Genomic DNA, 21,837 nt, shown 5'->3' with positions numbered 1-21,837 from the left:
TGTCTATGTCCTAACCATACTTCACGATCTTTATTGAATTTTTCCAAAGCTAAATAATGTCTCTTCAATTCTTTTTCGTGTTCTTTTTTTGTATTACCAGAAGATAATGTCTGGCCTATATAACCAGCTCCAACAAAAGCAGTTGCATTTAAAACTGCTCCACCAACCATCATCGCGATTGCAGCATCCATTATGTATATATATCTAGGATGAGGGGAAGACTCGATTACTTGTGTAACAACTACTTCCACACCCTTTTCCCGAATAACACGTTTATGTATATACATAAGGATATTTTGTTCTGTTCTGTATCATATTTTTTTGTACGTGGGAATAAATTATAATTATTATTATTATTATTATTATTATTATTATTATTATTATTATTATTATTATAACTAGCTATAATTATAGATTTATCCTTTATGAGGATCAACTGGTAATATATTCCTTTGTTCTAACATATCTTTCTCCAATACTGCCCCACTCACAGCTATTGCAAGATAAGGGACCGGTCAGTTTCTTCAGCCTAGGGGGGGGGCATGGTGTATTGGGAGGGGGTCACTCTGTTTTGAAATTGGCAGTGGGGGGGGGGGGGTCATGCTGTTTTCAAAATTGTAGATAGGGGGAAGAAAAAAATCCTTTTTCTACACTGGCATATAGCCTTGTCTGAAATGTGGTACATGTAAATATTTGTTCTTCTCCCTGTTTCTTACATGAATTCTTTAATATTACTTATAAGTTCAAGTATAACTATAAATATACATATACATGTATTACCTAGCTACCACACTAGTTACCGAACTTATCATGTAAATGCTTGGCTGTTTCACAATCAGTGCCTCACTTATATTGCACTTTGGGGCAAAAGTGAACTACTTAAGCTCGAAGGATAAACAGCTCCATGTCCATTCGTTATGGGATGTAATTTCGCAAGATCGATTGCATATTTTTTACCATATGCTTTATGAAGTGCAGCCTCTCCTAAGTAATCCCCACCACCAACTCCGTCAATATTATCCGTCAAATTTTAAAACTAAACAACTGATAACAGTCAAATTTTGAACAACAAAGTTTTTATTATGATCTTCTAATTTAAGATCAAAAACGAGATTTATTTTATCCGTTAGAACAACGGTGTCCTCTAATTTTGGACATCTGATATATAAAACTTCACCGGGCTTTGCACAATTTGGATTATACGTTACAACATGGTGAGTTCACTCTCCTTTACTACCGAGAGCATTTAATTTTGAGTATTTACCTTGAAGTTCTTCACTGTACGGCATTTTTCTTATACTATATATAATAATAATAAATATTGTTTTTTTTATTTTCGTTTTCCGATGATATAGAGAACAAAGGTCAACACACTTTCATAACAATAACAAAGGTCAACACACTTTTATAATAGACTCAGTTGTGAATGACTCGATGACCTTTGACCTCCGATGTTGCACCTATTTGAACAATGAGCGGGAGTAATAAGAAATTCGTTCACTGTTGTTTCAGATACTCTTAACTATGAAACGACAGGGTCATGTTTTGTATGTACTAAATTTAATATAGATTAGACCATTTTTTAACTTAAAAAGACCTAAAAAATACAACATGTCAAAAAGTGGTCTCGCACCCCCATTTTACATACTACTAACGTTCCATTTCAAGGAATACCATACAGCTGTGACAAACAGAATGACTATGATATCATTTTCTAAGATGTCAATGGAATACTTACATTTGAGCCTGTCGCAAACTCTTAGATGATACGTATCTCTGTACTGCTGTTTGACTGATATATGAACTAAACGTGTTCATTCCTCCTCCAATGACCATACCCAAAAACGTTGTACGCTCTGTTAGATCAAATGGAAAACTTGAGAGAGAAAAAATTAGATTTTTGAGATCACTTTGAAATCGATATGTTATACTGAGGACCAACCTTTTCTATACAGTAACAAACAGTCATCGGAGATCCACAATGGATGTTTTCAGAGAATTGTCACAAGACATGGTAGTGCGATGTAATATATTGTATGAAATATAGTTGCAATGGCATTGTAGGACAACAGTATAATTGATTGAATATTTGCATACATTTTTTGAATGTTTATTTATTTGCCTATTAATCCCTGTTGTTATCTTTCCAATATAAGTGATCATTTGGCTGTTATGAGTGTGGTCTAGTTGCTATGCACTTTTACATACATTTTTTGAATATAGTGTGTTTTATTTACCCAAAAGCACAAATGAACATTACAGATACACATACAAAAATACTATTTCGTGGGTAAATAGGGGAATCGGGATTTAGCTTACAGCTATTCAAGCCTGTCCCCTACCATAGTTATATACAATATTTGACAGCAAAGTGATATAGCAAAAGGAAATACATAGTACCTCGGAGTTCATAGTACTTATGAAGAACATACGGTAACAATAAATTGTACAGTGGTTTAATTTACTCTTCTAGAAGAAATTGTTTATAAGATCGCTTAAATTCGATTAGCGTATTGATACATCTTATGTTGACAGGGATGCTATTCCAGATTTTTGCCCCCGAGAAGGAGAAAGAAAACTGACCTGAGTTTGTTCTGGCATAATATGGATAAATATTTTGATATGAAGAGAGTCTTGTATTGTAGTGTGAAGGTTCAAAATAATCATACAAAGTGTGTGGTGAAAGTTGATGGATCAAGCCATAAATAAAGGAATCAAATATCTATGCAGTTTAAAAACATCTAGAATATTCAACTGAGCAAACAAAGGAGATGAGTGATCCGTTGGAGATTTAAACAAAACCTGATGTTATTTGACCAAAACACACCGCAGTTTGGTTGTTGCCAGGGTTCGTTGTCCTTGTTGCTAGTGTTTTACAGAAAATCTGCAGAATAACATTTCTTAGAAAATTCCCTCCAAATTCAGGACAATCTGCTCAGTTTTGTTTATCTTTTTTGACCAAAATTTAATTGTTGCTATTGGGCGAGGTCATTGTAGCTAGGGCAAAAATGTTTTACAGAAAATCTGCAGAATAACACTTCTAAGAACATTCCTACCAAATTTCAGGGGGGTTAATTAGTATACAATAGTCTGTAAGGTACACTCTGATGGCACCGGCCAACCATGTTCACATTGTTGCTGTATGTTAGAGCAGGCCGGTGAGGGCGGAGCGACACAAACTGTAGTACTGTTGATTTTGACCAGCAAGTCATTCTGATTCCAATGATTTTACAAATGACTTCTTTAAATATAATTAAGTTCACTGCATATTCTTATAAATGGTGCATGCATGATGTGACTTATTGTATGGTGTGAGTAGCTGATATTGTGACACAGGTAAGACCAGATTTACACTGAATGCATCCCGTACAGTATGGGCAAACCCATACATTTTTGATCCTATATTATAAATTGTTGGAATGCAAAATTCTGAGCTATAGGTATTATACATGATGTACCCTTAATGATGAAAATTAATTACATGAAACTATATGAAATATGAAGCTTGCATAGATAATACAGTGATGTCGCAATGAACCACTCCAGTTCCGTTAAGAAAATCCAATGCTTCGAGTGTTTGTTTAAGAAAATCACCAATATCGAGAAGGTTGTTTTGATCGAAGAATGACTAAGTATGCAAATTAACCATTAACATTAGAAGTTAAATCAACAAGCAGGACACATGCGCTTCTTTACAATCAATATACATGTACTAAATTATTTGAAATTATAAGTTTGCATTTTAAAGATATTGCCTAATTATCAAAAATGATTATTTATGCAAATTACATGTCACAATTAAAAACTACATCAAACTACATCTAACACATGTGCTTTGTTATTGTTGATGTATGTACCAAATTATATGACATTTAAAGTATTCCTAAAATATAGCTAATTACCTAAAATCATTAATTATGCAGATTACTGATTAAAACTAAAATAACTATGCCAACAGGCTTTATAGGGCACTTTGTTAAAATTGATGTATGTGCCAAATTGTATGGAATTTGAAGTATGCATTCTTAATATATGACTTAAATTAATTACTTATGATCATTAATTATTGAAATGACTCATTAAAAGTAAATAGGATATGTAAGTTGTTATGGTTGGTATATATAGTAAACTCTATGACATTTCAAGCTTTAATTTAAGATATAGCGTAATTTACAAATTAGTCATTAAAACTATAAGTTATAACAACGACCATATATGACATGCATAATTTGTATGGAAATGGAAGTATGCATTCTTAAGATATAATATAGCCGACTAACTAATAAACCATCAATTATGCAAATGGATAATTACTGTTCATTGGATGTTTACTAAAATCTAATCAATTCTTACTATTACCATATGGAAGATGTGTAACATGTTTCATTAGAATTGATGCAGTAGTGTTTGAGATATCATGTCGACAGACAGACAGACAGACAGATAAATAGATAGATAAAAGCATAACATAACCTTCCCTCAGGTAGTCTTCAGTAATTACAAGGGTGAAATCAACACCGGTGTGTGGCATAAAATGTGACCTCCCCTAGTATGTTGTGCTAAAAAATGACCCTCTCTCAATTTTCTTTCCCCAAAATATGACCCTCTCCATATTTCAATATTTCAATGAGAATTTTTTTAAACACTTCCTTCCTGTGGCGTAGATGTTAGAGCTCAAGTTTACTAGTCAGAATGTCCTTGGTTTGAAACCCACTAGAGACAGGAAATTTTTCTGTAATAAGATACCACCACATAGTGGCATTTGCCGTTTCCCAATATTACCACCACAGTGAGTTTGTTTTTGCATTAAATCAATGCCTGCAATTGGCTGAGCAGAAGGCCAGAACTCCGAAAAACTAGATGAGTACACAACTGACAATCTGAGGACCCGAGGTCAACATCTCCATTCCACCACATTATTCCCAATATCTCGTCACGCTGTTCACATTTGAGACCTGCTCCTCTCCTTACACCACAACCAACAGTTATTTCACTGATATGGTGTGATATTACTTTACAATGATGGCAGTAGCAGATTTGATAGCAGTAGGATTTGGAAGTGGTGGCAGCGGTGGGATCATGCCAAAATCACAAAATAATACAAAGCTAGACGTATGAACTGAGACAAAGTAAAATGTGACCCTCCCATAATTTCAATTTTCTAAAATATGGCCCTCCCCGAGGACCGATTTGTAGAAAGTGCCCCCCCCCCCCCCCATTCCCCGAACGTCTCCCCCTTGTAAGTACTGGATGCTTCTTTAGCACCACTTATACACTGACTTTTGCCACCCTTTGTGAATTTTGTAGTTAAACGAGATGGTTTCATAGACATACAAAATATTTTCTAATGTCATATGATACTATACAGTACATGTACATGGTAATAACTTCGTTATATTATTCACTCGGAATGACATTATTGCTGGCACAGATATGTTCTTGAACATTTGTGTCGATAATAAACATTCCAATCAATGGGAAAAAGTCGCTTTTTTGAAAAAGATCTACTTTTGGTCTAGGACTTAAAGTATTGGGAGTCACGTTGCATGACTGTAGAACTCACCTGAATACATCAAGACGACCATCGTTCTTGTTGACTTCCCAGACGTACTCCACGCCACCAGCTTTGAGGGTTCCCATAACAATGACGGTGATGATTGTTCCGAAAATGACCAAAAATTGAAATACGTCAGTCCAAATAACAGCTTGCATTCCACCCTGAATTAAGAGCGGATAAAGTTGCCATTATACCTGGTTATCATATTGCATATATTAGTGTTTGTTATAGCTGTCAAAATTAAAATAGAGAATTAACGAAAAGGTCTTTACAACTTTCTTAGCGTCCACAGATGGAACTACTTCTTGAACTTACCAAAGTTGTGTAGAAGACACAGATGACTCCAGTGACGAAAACAGTTATCCAAATATCAATTTTCATTACTATATAGAAAATACAGGAGAAAATGTTGATAATCAAGTATTTTAAAGGGACTGGACGGAAATTACCAGGGGCGTTGAGCTGGGGGATTGCGTGAGATAGCAGTGAAAAAGTGATGACCCAGGCCTCCCCTAATATGTGGTCCAAAAATTTATGACCCTCCTCTGAGGTCAGGCTGAAAAATCTCTACCACCCCCCCCCCAAAAAAAAAAAAAATCATGGCCTGAGGTTCAGTAGTGCTATACTGATCGCCCGGTGTCTGTCTGTCTGTCTGTCTGTCTGTCTTTGTGTGTGTGTGTGTGTGTACGTAAACGACTTAAATTCAAAAACAGCTGGACCAATTGCTTTGATATTTGGTGATCATGTTACTTCTGGTGTCTAGTTGGAAAATTGTTCTAATGAAAATGATTGCATCAGAGATGTGGGTTGGGGTCAAAAAAATGTTATTTTTGGTCAAAGAGCTTAAACTCCAAAAATACTGGGCAGATTGGCATGAAATTTGGTGGGAGCATTCTTCAGGGGTGAGTGAATTCAGATTTGTTCATGACATGATGATTCCCTTTGTAATATGCAAATTAGGGCTAAAGATGTGTCTTTTTGGTCAAAAACCTATAATTCCAAAACTACAGAGCAGACTGGGCTGAAATTTAACAGGGATGCATCTGTGGGTGTAAGGATGAAGAAATATTAAGCATATAATGATCGCATCAGTAATATACAAATTAGGTGTAAAAATGTGAATTTTGGTCAAAAATTTATATCTCAAAAAGTACTTAGACAATGAGACTGAAACTTGGTGAGATGTTTCTAGAAGTGTTATTCTGAAGATTTTCTTCAAAATATTTTGACACAATTGGCCTTAGCAACCATGACCACGCCCTTAGCAACAACCAAATGGCAGTATATTTTGGTCAAATAACATCATCTGGTAGGCAAGTGAGTAAACATTCAAAAAATGTATGCAACATATCCCTATTAACCATGACTTCGCCCATAGCAACAGCCAAACGGTCGTGTATTTCACGAAGATAACAACAGGGGTTAATAGACAATTGAATAAACATTCAAAAATGTATGTAAATTTGCCTAGCAACAAGACCACGCCCAAAGCAACAGCCAAACGGTCGTGTATTTTACAAAGATAACAACAGGGGTTAATAGACAATTGAATAAACATTCAAAAATGTATGTAAATTTGCCTAGCATCAAGACCACGCCCATAGCAACAGCCAAATAATCACATATATTGGAAAAATAACAGGGATTAATAGGCAATTGAATAAACATTCCAAAAATGTATGTAAATTTGCCTAGCAACATGACCATGCCCATAGCAACAGCCAAATGATCGAGTATATCGCAAAGATAGCAACTTGGTTGGATAGGCAACTGGATAGTCATTCAGCAAATGAACACCTATTGTTAGCATAGATCTAGACTAGCATATGGATAAACATATTTAAAAACTATACAGTTGTGCTACAATGCCATTGGTGGTATTTTTAATTATTTTCAAAGTTATCCTTGCTAACTTATAAAAGTGATATCCTTAGGAGGGTTGGTTGAAGTGGAATACCACTCCAGGAAATAGAGAAATTTTCATAAACATGGGTTCTAGAGAGTCATTTCATGATTTATGTTACCTAAAATTACTTGCGATTACAAGTTGATCTTGTGGTTGTATAGGGTATCTTAGCTATGGACTACTGCATCATGGGAGTATATAAATAATATATTCAATGGTTGCACACTGAATATTCATGACAGCTATTTTACATTTGTGTACTCATAGAATGAATATTCAGTTATTGAATACATTATTTCTACTATCTCCCATGATGCAAAAGCAAAGATACCCTATAAATGTACAAGATCAACTTGATGTTTCTCTGAAATCGCAAATAATTGAAGGTACGTAAATTCATGAAATAACTCTCAAGAACCAATATTTTATGTTACTGTCTCTATTTCCTGGAGTGGCGTTCCCCTTTAACAACACATTCATGATAACTTCAAAAGTAGGCTGTAGAAATGAAAGAGTGGATGGTACTAGGGAGTGACGTATTCAAGTTGGGGTTGGTACGAGACGGGGGTGCGGGTCCCTCTCCCTCCCCTGGATTTGTGAAAAAAAATCAGTCGGTAAAATTGTGTATCCAGATGCTATTTTAACATGTTGAGCTGATAAAAAAAAATACTCTCTCCTGATCACAATGGGGCTGAATTTAGAATACTAACGGGGAAAAAATATGAGTATAATTTTGCATGCCATACCATTCTGAAATACTTCATCATTATCAACAAATACTAGATTCAATGTAAGTCAGGTCAGTAATCCCTTTCATCATCACTATAGCAACAACAACTTTCTCCATTTAGTAAAGACTCATTGTCATCATAGTCACCTTTATTATAAATCATAGACCCTCCACCAACGTGGAGGGTCTATGTAAAAATCAAGTACATTTACTATTTGCCTCATTTTATCTCCTCAAAGTACTAGTACCTCAGAATCACACTATACTCCTTTCTCATATTGCTGATCATTATTACCGTTATAATCCATTTATTTCAACTGCTCATTGAATTCGACTAACAGTGAATTTTCATTATTGGGTGATTATTTTTTTCTAATCCACATATTTCGACTACAAATATAATTCGTCTATTTTTCATCTTGTATTTCAACTACAGTATCATTCTTCAATGAAAAGATGCTGAAAAAACTTAAATTCTGTGTTTTCATTTTGAGTGTAGGCTGTAGTCTTTGTAATATTACCCCTCAAAACTTGACTCGGTTATGAATCATTAAAAGGACAACTGATTACAGTCCTCGGAACCAAGAAACTTAACCCTTGACTCAGCAGAGTCACTGGTGAATCAAATGTCTGAGTACATTTTTTATATCAGGATAAGCACACACAAATTACTGCTGCTGAATGGACGAAACATTTGATGCTTGTAGGTTTTGGCTGCCCAATCTGTTATTTTTACATCTTGATATCTTTCTGACTGAATTAAACTTTGCAATGAACAACACATCTAGTGCCCCAGCATAAATTTAAACGGGTTCCCCAATCTTTTCACTCAAGTGACAGTTCTTAATTCAAATTGATTACTGAAAAGCTAGATATTTTCACCACTAGAAAAGTTAGCAATTTTAAAGCCTTCAACTAGTTCCCAAAGACTAACGTTTTTACATTTCTAACCCTGTTACACTGTGTTTATATACATTTCTAAGCCTGGTACACTGTGTTTATATAGATTTCTAAGCCTGGTACACTGTGTTTATATACATTTCTAAGCCTGGTACACTGTGTTTATATACATTTCCAAGCCCGGTACACTGTGTTTATGTACATTTCTAAGCCTGGTACACCGTGTTTATATACATTTCTAAGCCTGGTACACTGTGTTTATATACATTTCTAAGCCTGGTACACTGTGATTATGTACATTTCCAAGCCTGGTACACTGTGTTTATGTACATTTCTAAGCCTGGTACACTGTGTTTATGTACATTTCTAAGCCTGGTACACTGTGTTTATATACATTTCCAAGCCTGGTACACTGTGTTTATATACATTTCCAAGCCTGGTACACTGTGTTTATGTACATTTCTAAGCCTGGTACACTGTGTTTATGTACATTTCCAAGCCTGGTACACTGTGTTTATGTACATTTCCAAGCCTGGTACACTGTGTTTATGTACATTTCTAAGCCTGGTACACTGTGTTTATATACATTTCTAAGCCCGGTACACTGTGTTTATGTACATTTCTAAGCCTGATACACTGTGTTTATATACATTTCTAAGCCTGGTACACTGGGTTTATATACATTTCTAAGCCTGGTACGCTGTGTTTATATACAAGAAGGCATTTTCGCCAATACTCATTTTTAACATTTTGTTTTCTAGTTACATAAGCATTCACATTTCGCAGAACAAGACAATTTACTTTCTGCTGTCGTTCTCATAATGTTAATTATAGTGTGTGTGTGTGTGTGTGTGTGTGTGTGTGTGTGTGTGTGTGTGTGTAGAACTTACCTGCCTCTACGGCTACTGCCGGACCAATCAGCACAACAGCAATGTAGAATAACGTTTGGAGGGCAAATAGAATTACTCCAGTGATACGTACGGTATAGTTAAATCTCATCCCAAAATACTAAAAGAAAAATAATTCGACAGACAGTGCATAATAATCACAATCCTAATATCTTAAATAGCTGTAATGGGCATGGAGTATCAAATTGCCAGAAATGGTAGTAAACAACTATGTGTGTGTGTGTTTTATGGAGAAGTTTGATCCAGATACAAAATTGCTGTATTATTTGAAACAAGGCATATACATATTCCCTAACTTTTGTGTTTTATGGCAAATTTATTGTTTCACATTTGAATAATGTCTCTAGATATATGGAGATCAAAGGCAAATGTCAAGATGTAAAAAGAAATCTGACCTTTGGGGTACAAATATTCAAATAGGGTCTTATTTATTCAACTTCTTGAGTTTAACATAGAAAGAAAAAAAATCGGCCATTTCACCTTAAAAATGATTGTCGCGGTCAAAGATCAATTTCTCATTAGAAAGCTCACCATTGATAATGTGAGAGTAGACACTTAATTGGTGTGCGTATGTGATTCAAAAAGCTCTGAAGATAACCCAAATTTGAACTATTTGACCTTGAAGGAGTCTTTTCAAGGTCAGGGGTCAGGTCTTAAACGAAAGTTCATACTTGATAATATGGGTGTAGGCACTTAAACGTAGTCGCTTTGTATTATACCTCAAAAGTTATGATGCACATTGTGAAAGTTAACAACAAATATGGCCGCCATTTGGCCATATTTGATTCCATCGTAAAACAAAGTGACGTGCATATGTCTCACATAGTATGTTACGTTTATGCCAGGTTTGGTTGATATTAGTTGGTGCATGCCAGAGATAATGAGGGTAAACGCCTATAAGGACGAAACCCAACTCTTTAGTCCCCTCTGGGCGATGCCCGTTGGGAAGTAATGAAGACATTTGATTGTGGTTGTCAAAACTTTATACGTGTTTACTATAGTAAATGTGGACGTTTAATTTTTCTCATATCTCCTCAGAATTAGACTTCCCTCTCCATTAAATCTCTGTAACTAGTATAACGATGGTGGCTTCAATGTATCCTGTGAGGTGACCATACATGCCATAGCTAATTTTAAACGATTCATTGTATAAACGGAAACGTTGTACGAGGGAGGGGTATTGAACAATATTTCTCTGACCTACCTCATAGGCGCTGATCAAATTTAGACCTTGAAACACAGGGACATATAGAAAAGCAACAACAGGTAAAAGCCATACATAGGATAAAACTAACATTGTGTATTGGGCACCGTATATGAACGTCTCTGCTGGCATGCCAAGTATTGTTAAAGCTGAGAGGAAAGACACGAACAACGACATGGCGATAGGTATTGCATTCATTGACTTATCAGCCACCAGATACCTGTAAGAAAAATAATCCATATTAATTTTTTTTTGAAGAATTATGTTATATCTTCGAGTTTGTATGCTTGACTCATCAATGTATTCATTGTAATATATACTGAAGTCCGACGAGTGAAATTTGTAGTGGTGTGAATAAAATTAAATACCTCGTTTTAATACAAGACTGTTAACTAATAATAGCGTAATCTCAATAAAAACAACAACATAGAATGCGTTTACATTTGTAAACTAATTAGGGATACTTGGTTCATCATTTTGTACCACTTATACTATCCACATACACGAATGTTCCTACGGATAAGCATCACCTATGTGGCACTAGTGGGTTTTGCACCTAAGCGTATACGAACGATATATGCATATTCAAAGCCCAAATATATAGCAAAAACATTACGCCAGATGTTCAAAATATAAGTATTCATGAAATAATAAAACAATATAAAAGGCAGAAAGAAGAACCAGATCAGGGGCACGTTCGGTAGACAAAACGCCCGCGGACGTTTCAAAACGTTTTGTTCCCGAACGACTAATTGTCATAGTTTTTCGCGGGCTACCTGGGACGAAGGAAGGCGGAAGAGTGAGGTGACTCGCCAAAAGCCAAGATGGCTGCCACGAATTCTCACTTCATCGGCGAACTTGAGTTTTTCTGTAGGATTACTTAGTGCACATTGGTTTTGATTCCGCACTGCAAAAAAGTTCATTGAGTTTGTCATTTACAATTGGCAACGGCATTTAGAAATACAAATACGGCATAATGGTACGATCGATTTGACGGACATTGAGCAATGCAAGATAAACTTGGGGTCAGGTCACAGGTCAAAGATCACTTCGTTAGCGTAAGAATAGTGCATGCATAAATAACATGCCTTTTTAGGCATTCTAGCATCCTGACAGTACTGCAAAGGTGTGATTTAACTATGCGCATCGTCTTTACAGTGATGAGTGCTGAATGTACACAAAATGCGACAATCTTCTGTTTGAATGTGCCGCCATGTTTTGCTTTTCAAATGCAACATGCATAATACGGTTCGCAACAGGGCCAGGGCACCCTGGGGCGCGTTCGGTAGACAAAATGTTTTGTCATTGTTTGGCCAGGGTGCCCTGGCCCTGTTGCGAACCTAAAAAGGCATGTTATTTATGCATACAATATTCATACGCTAACGAAGTGATCTTTGACCTGTGACCTGACCCCAAGGTAGACAGCCCAGGGTAGACACTAGGTTCAGATGGCTTCCTCCAACAGCGATGTACCTGCTTCACAGACTGCCAGCACGTCTGCAGTGGTAACCACGCCGACCGGTCCAAACGTTACATTTGTCCGGAGTCACCGCCAGCCAGTAGTGATACCTGTTGCTACTAACTCAGCACCGCCACCAGTACAGACTCAACAAGTTGCAAGACCACCACCGGCGGCACCAGTGCAAGTTGAGAGGCCCGAATGACCAAGGACCACAGGCTCAAAATGCTCAGGTAAGCATGATTTTCTTTTATTTTTGTTGGAAGCGTGCCTCGAGAGAAGTGAATTAAGCTTACTTATCAACCTCCGACGACGGGTACACCTGTGTATTTCCGTATTGTCGATGGGAAGGGCTTTCGAAATTTACACCTGTAGCTGTCGTATCATTTACTTGTAGACCAAGTGGGCGTAATGTGCCGGGTAAGATAGGGACGAGGCACGCTTGAAAAAAAGGGTGGTATACTGTATAGTTATCTACGGTTTCCATAACCGTGAGTCCAGGTGATATGTCTTCCTATAATTTGTCCATAGGGACAAAGTTGAAAATGTAATTTCTGTAGTCTGTGAGGGTTATGGGAAAGACGATAATCTTGTCCACAAGGGACATGAAGTGAAACAAAAATGTTCGTAAGGGACACGAAGTAAAATATAATTTTGTCCGTGAGGGACATGAAGTGAAATATAATTTTGTTCGTGAGAGACACGAAGACGTCCGTAAGGGAGGTATGAGTTGTAACAGGTGCAAGACATTTAGCGTACAGACAAGTGTAGCTTGATCATGTTTGAAACCAATGATTTTGGAAAAGGGTCTGGTCACTTGATTCTCCTACTTCTAGGCAACAAAGAAGAGGAGGAGATTGCGGCTAAAGTCTCCAAATTTATGCAGCACAAGGCGAGCACACCACGATACACTCCATATCATCCTCGACCAGATAGCCGCAGTAGGTTGCCTGAAAGTCAAATTAAGTGCTATGTTTGTGGGGTTGTCGGACATTACGCTAGGAATTGCCCACAAAAGAAGAATGCATAAAGTTGATACTGCATTGTATTTTCAGAATATAAGGCATTAAGTGAAATAAAATGTTGAATGATATTAACCGTGTGGATCTTTAATTGTTTTGTACGTGTCCAAGTTCTGTATGTCTATAACATTGTCAGATTATTACCATATTATTCACCGTTAATGTATAGATAACCTGGTTTAACCATACCCTTGGACAGGGGGGTGACTACAATAACCCTCTACCTGTATGGTAGCCTGCCATCTGCAGGTCCTGTCTGGGGTGCCCTCTAGTTCTTTAATCTTTGTTTTTTCCCCTATAGTTTGTATGTCCACATTGGGAAATGGATTATGTGGTAGACACCGATATAAGAACTAGAACAGCATATTCGTGGGTGATTCTAGAGGGTGCCCCCAGACATGGACCGGCCTCTACTCCAAGTATTGTTTCAGTGGCTAATGGAATTGTTAAAGCTTCCCCATCAGAACTGGCCTTCAGAAATCCCGAAGGCTTCGTACGAATTTTCACAACCATCTCGATACATGGGAGGTTTTAATAAACAATTTAGAAAACAAAGAGCAAATTAGAAGTTGCTCATTGATGGTGTAAAAATATCACTATATTTCACGCATTTCAGAGGAACATATAAAGGGTCACAATAATCATATGACAATCCAACTCCTTGTAGAATTTTCCAAAATAATCCAAACTACCAAAATTTTCATATCCACCACGATAGCTGAACGTATAAAGTCAGGGGCTATCTCAGTATGGGGACGTGTAGGCAATGATCCTTCCCATGGGGATCCTCCTCCTGCACTAGTAATGCCAATCACCATAGAACCAAAACAAACCCTCACGCATGTGTATAGATATGCGGTACCTAAATTGTTGGATAAAATCTGAGCCTTTTAAATTGGATAGTTTAGTGGAGGTTACTAGATACCTGGAGGAGGGTGATTGCCACTTTAAATGTGACGATAAGAGTGGCTATGACCACGTTAAAATCGCAAATGCAGATAGACAGCTGTTAGGTTTTCAATGGGCTGGAACCTGGTATGTGAGTAACACACTACCTTTTGGATGGAAATTGTCGGCGTTCGTGTACCGTAGTCGTACATTAGGTTATTGTGTAAATATTTAGGCTCGGTAACTTGGTGTTCCCAATATACAATATATAGATGACAGACATGGGGGCCCAATGGTATTGAGGCAACAAAACCACCCTCGTCCGACATTCAGTCGATATGAATTAGAAGAATCCGCAGCATTTATACTGGCTAAATAAATTATGCTTAGATGCAGGTTATTTCATAGCTCTAAGCAAACGTGTTTTGATACCTACAACATCTTTGGTTATGTTGGGTTTAATAGTATTAGTAGATACGGTAACGAAATCATTTGCGTTACCACAAGACAAAGAAAAATTCCTCGTTTTATTGCATGATACTATATCATCCCGTATAGTAAATGTTGTGACAATTAAAGAATTAATGGGGCAATGTATCTCCGTTACATTGGTAATTCCGTGGGCAGGAATATGTATAAGGCATATGGCAAAAGCCATGGCTTCATCAAGCTCCAGTGCAAAAAAAGTTATCCAAATAGTCGCACTTAAAGGAGAATTGACAGAATGGGAGAAAATTATCGAATTAGCAGGCTCATTTCAATGGTTGTCGGAAAAGCATCTCACACTTCAGATATATACAGATTCCAGTGACTTCAAATGGTGAGCAGTTCTGAATGGAATAGATAATGAACTGCAAACACAGGTCATTGGTGACATGTGGGAACCAGCTACCCATCGTAGTAAAAGAAGCAGAAGCCTTATATCGGGCTTTAGTGGCATTAAACGAAAAAAATCACAATATAAGAGTAGATGCCAAAATCGACTGCTTAGCAGTTGTACATGCCTGAAGCCCTTTAGGTATAAAGTTGGTAGCCCTAAATGACATAATTAAGAAGATATTCCGGTTGTGTTTAGAGAAACTGACAAAACTGGCAAATGTAATGTGTGTTGATAACCCAGGTCAACATCTTTCTCAGGTATTGGATAAAAATCAGGCAATAACCAAGAGATACGAAGAGATTGAACAGCTGAAAGGTTTTTTACCTGCTTTTTAGTTTTGGGATGGAAATAACACAAACGTTGAATAGATGAATACAAAATGAATCGGTATGTATATTATACAAAACAATGATAATAATAAACGAAGGATTAACGAATTTATTACTGGTTGTGATAGTCGTTTACCTGTAATTTTACTTTCCAGTATTGCCACTGATAATTAAACGGTTGCCATAAAAGTATCCTGTAAAATCCATGGAAGCAACAACACGGAACTATCAGTTAAAACAAATCGTTCATCAGTTTCGCTTTGAAAGTAACAAGGCTAGACAAGCGACAAATGCAGCGAAACATTTTGACCTTTTATTTTGATGAGTCGTACTTTCTAATTATTAAGACAGTAAAATCATGGACGTTGGCGAAGTCTCTTCTCTAATTTATAAGACAGTAAAACCATGGACGTTAGCGAAGTCTCTTCTCTAATTATTAAGACAGTAAAATCATAGATGTTGGCGAAGTCTCTTCTCTAATTATTAAGACAGTAAAATCATAGATGTTGGTGAAGTCTCTTCTCTAATTATTAAGACAGTAAAATCATAGATGTTGGCGAAGTCTCTTCTCTAATTATTAAGACAGTAAAATCATAGATGTTGGCGAAGTCTCTTCTCTAATTATTAAGACAGTAAAATCATAGATGTTGGTGAAGTCTCTTCTCTAATTATTAAGACAGTAAAATCATAGATGTTGGCGAAGTCTCTTCTCTAATGTCTATATGGTAAAAAATAGTTACTTTAATTTGGAAAGCCGAAAGGTAAATTTGAAACGAATGTGACCTTTTGATGCAAACCTTGACTCCACGATGATTTCATTACTCATCGTTTAAGTCGGAACTACTATTGATCCTGGGATTTGCCATTCTAATTATTATTGTTTCGCTTGGAATTTTCATCATTTTTAAATCGTGTAGTTCTACCAAAATATCTCTTGTCAAACAAACCAAATTTTATCGATTTTTAGATTTTTCGCGCCCTTCCCCATGAACATATTTCTACTGTTTGTTTTGATGGTATTTTAATTATATTTAAATGTATGTCATTCTCAATGACTTGTTTGACTGTTATGTCGGTAGTATTTTAAACTATGCGTCTGAGGTATGGGGCGCGCAGAATAGACATATTATTGAAAGGGTTTATTTATATTTTTGTAAACGAATACTAGGTGTGCAGAAGTCTACATGTAATGCTATGGTGTACCAGGAGCTTGGTCGGTATCCAATGAAATGTACTAGAATTTACCGTATGATAAGCTACTGGTGTTTTGAAAGGTTGTTATGAATATATGTATGATAGAGTAGAAAATGGTAACGAGGTGAACTGGTTATTTCATATTAAGCAGGTGTTACTGTCTTTAGGTTTCGGCAGTATTTGGTCTAATCAGTGTCTGTGGTTATTAAGCAAATGATTTTTGATCAAGCGCAACAGAGCCTTGCAGCTCAAATTGATGAATCGCCAAAATGTGTATTTTATAAATACTTGGATGATGCACCCCGTTTGCAATATTATTTGGGTAAACCGATACCAAGTTTGTATGAGAAATTGTCCACACTGTAGTAATGATATTATATAGAGAATTACGAGTCCGTTTTATTAAGCCATATTATTGAAAAAACCACCCGCCTTTAAACTTGTACAACTACTATCCATGGAAAATGTAAAGCAGCTTTGCAATTTAGGTAGATATTTAAAACAGGTAGGGACCCTACGTTCTGTTCATATATCAACGTAATTTGTATTAGTGCATTCTCCACCGCGTTTCCTTTGTGACGTTTTTAGTTTTTCTAGTTCTGTAACTGATGAGCATAAATTGCTCAAAGTAAATAACGAATTAATTGAATTGAATGATGAATTTCATGAAAGTGAAAACAAATCAGATCCAGAGCAATATAGAAATAAGAACAATAAGTAGCACTGAATTAGCAACCATAGTGTCAGCGAGACGACCAATAGACAGAAGATTTTGAAGGGGAACGCCACTCCAGGAAATAAAAACATTTTTGTTAACTTTGGGTTGTAGAGAGTCATTTTATGATTTTACATGAAACTTACATTACGCACAATTGCCGAGCAATACGAAGTTAAAATTATTGGCCGTCTACTCTTTAGTGGTACCCCTTATTAGTGGTCGCGTGTAGTGTCATGGGGGCTAGCTATAGCCTCATCAATATGGAATGGTTGAATCCAATGTGTGGAAATGAAGTAAATGTATTAGGCAACAAAAGGCAAGGCAACTCATGATTATTCAATGTACATTTCTTCTTTACTCATGAATATGAGTAATTCATCTGAATGATATTTTAAAAGCAAATTCATTGCATCAGAGGTATTTTCTGACAATTTATGGTATTTTCAGGTTCTCAACTCGAAGTTCCAGGAAGTCAATCTCGCAGAAACTGATTTGTGAATCCAGTAAACACAAGTACAACAAACATGATACAGCACGTGTCATTTTTAACATTAATTATGAATTAATATAATCAAAATCATAATATTCATAAGATAAGAACACGTGACCTCCAAGTGATATATTTCAAACTTTCAAGGTGACCACCATATTTAAAATGCATGGCTGTGTACGGTTGCAAAATTCTATCCTCTGAGTTGTAGTTAAAAGAATAACACATGTAAAACGTATCTGCTGAAGAAAATGTGTTCAAGGAAATATCCTGGCGACAAATTACCACATTTACCACAGCACTGAACATATATTTCATGGTGTCAAATCTGGAAGTTTATACATTGTCAATACATATGGGTCATATATGATGTCAGGTCATTTATTGATAGATGGCACTCTACATGCCAGCGAACGTTATTGGGCCATAATACCCCAAGTTACCTTACACCTAGTCTTGCTGCTAGACGTTCGGGCTTTCTTTCGATACTATAAGCGAACGAAGTTCGCTGTGAGGGCTTGCCCGGATGTTCCATCCTCGATAGCGATGTTCGGGCGTGTGTCGTATTCTATCTGAAGAACATCCGAGGTCTAGCAGATAGACTACCTTACACCAGGCTACAAAATATTTGTACTCACTGTGACGTGGATTTCTGGCCACCGTTTTTGCATCCATGGTATATACCAGTAATAGCTGATATGCCCAACATCGCTGAAAACACCACATAGTCAACAGCGCCGAATGGCGTGGCTTCAGTTGACATGGTAACGGTATTAAACTATCGTACAAAGTATAGCAGAAAAGATGAAAAAATAAAAATGTGAATGACATGTACATTTGAGCATTTAAGTACCGTGTCAGGTTTACATCAAACAAAACGTATTATTACCATATATTATATTGACATCACAATAAATCCTTACATGTCTGTTTGAAAATGAACATTACTTTTAATACTCTAAACAAACTTAATATAATAGTTCATTTTGTTTGCAGTTTTGCTATCAATGGATCAAATCAACACAATCAATGTTGTGCTCTTAACACTACATATTCCGACAATACCATTGACTTCCTGAATTCATATCGGTTGGCTTGGAAGGCCGTCTAATGTGCCCGATAAAATGATTGCATCTAAGTTGCTTACTTTATTCTTTTAAATTATAGTAGTTCAGTTCCTTGTGGACCCATCCCTACAATCCTGATGTAATTACCAACATGGCATATACGAGTACGATAGCATTCACTATATATATATATATATATATATATATATATATATATATATATATATATATATATATATATATATATATATATATATATAACTCGGTGAGTATCAATCTGTTAAGACAGTGCTCTATACCGCAGTGGCAGAGCGTAATAGTTTATATATATATATATATAGTCATGGTTGCTAGGGCCAATTACGTATGTATGACATATTCATTATTTTCAGGTTAACACTTTTAGAATAATTTCTAAATTTCATCCCCCGTGCTTTGAAAGGCAAAGTTCGGTACTAAATCACTTGCATCATCTACAAGACAGACAGACAGACAGACAGACAGACAGGTATTTTCCAATCTATGGTTCAGTTTATGTTAAATTTAAGTTAGTTAGATAATGTTTCCAAGCAACCTCAAGGAGAGATTGCAGTGCCACTGACGTACACTTTTTGCATATGTTAAGTACCCCATACCATTTTTAATGGCTTAATGAGATAAATATAACAATTATTTTTGTACACTCCTAACTATCTGTCTAAATATTCCTAGAGACATTTCGCCCAAAACATAACGTTTCTTTTTAGCCCTAACTTGCATATTACTAATAAATCATCATGTAATTAATATCACTTGATCGATACATCCCCAGAAACGTCCTGCGAAATTACAGCCAAATCCGCCAAGTACTTTTGGAATTAAAGACTTTTTACACCAAAAAGTCACATTTATATTCCTAATTTGCATATCATCAACGGGATCATCATGTCTTGAACACGCTTTTGTGTACACACCCCTATCAACATCTTCCCCAAATTTCAGGCGAATCCGCCGATTGTTTTTTGAGTTTAATTTTTTAAATCACATTTTGTGAGTCAAAACACAGACCTGAGGTACAATATTTTTTTCCTCCGTAAGGAAGAATATATATTAGGGGAGAAAAGTCTGTGTGTGTGTGACCATCTTCTAAAAAATGGCTGGCTCAATCCAAATGAAATTTGGTACACGTGTTCCGTAGGGTAATGGCAAGAGTGAATTAGGTTTTGGCAAACATGAATATTAATGAACAATTTATGTAACTGTCGACAGTCGTTCGTGCCGTTTTTGCTACGTTTTATCTAAAACTAAAGTCGTATAGAATTGCTTTGAAAATCCCAAAAATTTCGGTAACCCCCCTGCCTGGCTTGAAAGTTTTTCGTAACCCCCCCCCCTCCTTGACACACAATTTTTTCGTACCTCCCCCCCCACCATTTTAGTCATAACTGTTATTGGCTTTCTACAAACATTACAGAATTTGAGGTCGAGTGTTCCATTGAGAGAGAGAGACACACACACACATACATACATACATACATACATACATACATACAAACAAAACTTTTTGTTTTGAAATTGAATTTCCTCATTACATGATGGGTGTAGCTTATTTCAAAGGGAAGAGGAAACAATGAGTGCAGCTTGTTCTCAAAGTAGCTAGTACAATTGTAAATTAGGTGGTATAAGTTGAATCAAAGTTCATGGGAGGCAAGTGGGGGTGGGTACGGGAGGGGGAAACGGTACGAGAGGGAGTGATTTAGCTCGTGATCGAGCAACAAAAGCAACAGAAGATTCGGCTATTTTTACATTACGGCTAAACTTTGAATGGAATGGGTACATTTTCAGTTTAAATGCATAATGGACTGTACGTTTATCATAGAAAACTAGACGTGTTTATACCGGAAGTGATAGTTGTTCTTTCACTGGGGATGCGCACACACATGCGCATAACTCCAAAATAACCGAGGCGCATCTACGTTAATCATGTAATTTATACATCGTGTAGTTAACATCAAGCATACTAGTAAAAGTTCTTTTCTCTATATGACACGTTGTGGCGGGGGTCCTCCTAGACTCTGACAAGTGCCTTCAAAGTGACAAGTTGCATGAAAACCATATTTTCGATGCCATTGCCACTTTACACCACCACTCACTATTATTGTGGTGTAAAGTCAAGATGGTATTTGGGTCAAAAAACCCGCACCATATGAATGAATGCTTTTTATATTTATTGTAAAATTGTATGAAACGACTTGTGGAATAATAAGAAATCATGGCGATATATCAAGACAATTCTTTGTAAAGGCAATATATATGTAACTATTAATTTGTGCTTTATAAACTTCGTCTTGAACCAATTGCTCATTATGTACTTCCCACTTTGCTTGGGGAGTAACATTCTAACAACCTTCAAAGGACGACAGCCTAGCGTGAATATTAACGGTCCGATCGACTTCCACTGTGAGTCAAGGTGCAATGGAGAGACAATCGAGAAAGCATAATAAAACACCAAACAACAAAAAGACAAAGACAGGTTTCGCACTTTCCTTACTAATTAATGTACGTTCACAGTCCCTCTATACTGCGGTACGTGCAGATTCTTCTCGCGT

At 36.4% G+C, this 21,837-nt stretch overlaps 1 protein-coding gene across 1 annotated transcript in view; it reads right to left on the bottom strand.

Moving 5' to 3' along the window:
* The window catches only part of LOC144453394 (sodium-dependent multivitamin transporter-like), a 123,712-nt gene extending 104,764 nt beyond the window's left edge, over positions 1 to 18,948 (bottom strand). The window contains exons 1-6 of the mRNA XM_078144677.1: positions 18,824 to 18,948; positions 11,206 to 11,425; positions 9,984 to 10,101; positions 5,873 to 5,940; positions 5,564 to 5,718; positions 1,739 to 1,876 (exon numbers count right to left, since the gene is read on the bottom strand). Of these exons, the coding sequence (XP_078000803.1) occupies positions 1,739 to 1,876; positions 5,564 to 5,718; positions 5,873 to 5,940; positions 9,984 to 10,101; positions 11,206 to 11,425; positions 18,824 to 18,948 (824 nt within the window). The remainder of the gene's footprint in view (positions 1 to 1,738; positions 1,877 to 5,563; positions 5,719 to 5,872; positions 5,941 to 9,983; positions 10,102 to 11,205; positions 11,426 to 18,823) is intronic.
* Between the last annotated feature and the right edge of the window lie 2,889 nt (positions 18,949 to 21,837).

This window comes from Glandiceps talaboti, chromosome 2 (assembly GCF_964340395.1).
Source record: "Glandiceps talaboti chromosome 2, keGlaTala1.1, whole genome shotgun sequence".
NCBI lineage: Eukaryota > Metazoa > Hemichordata > Enteropneusta > Spengelidae > Glandiceps > Glandiceps talaboti.
This window is presented reverse-complemented; position numbering and strand designations above follow the sequence as displayed.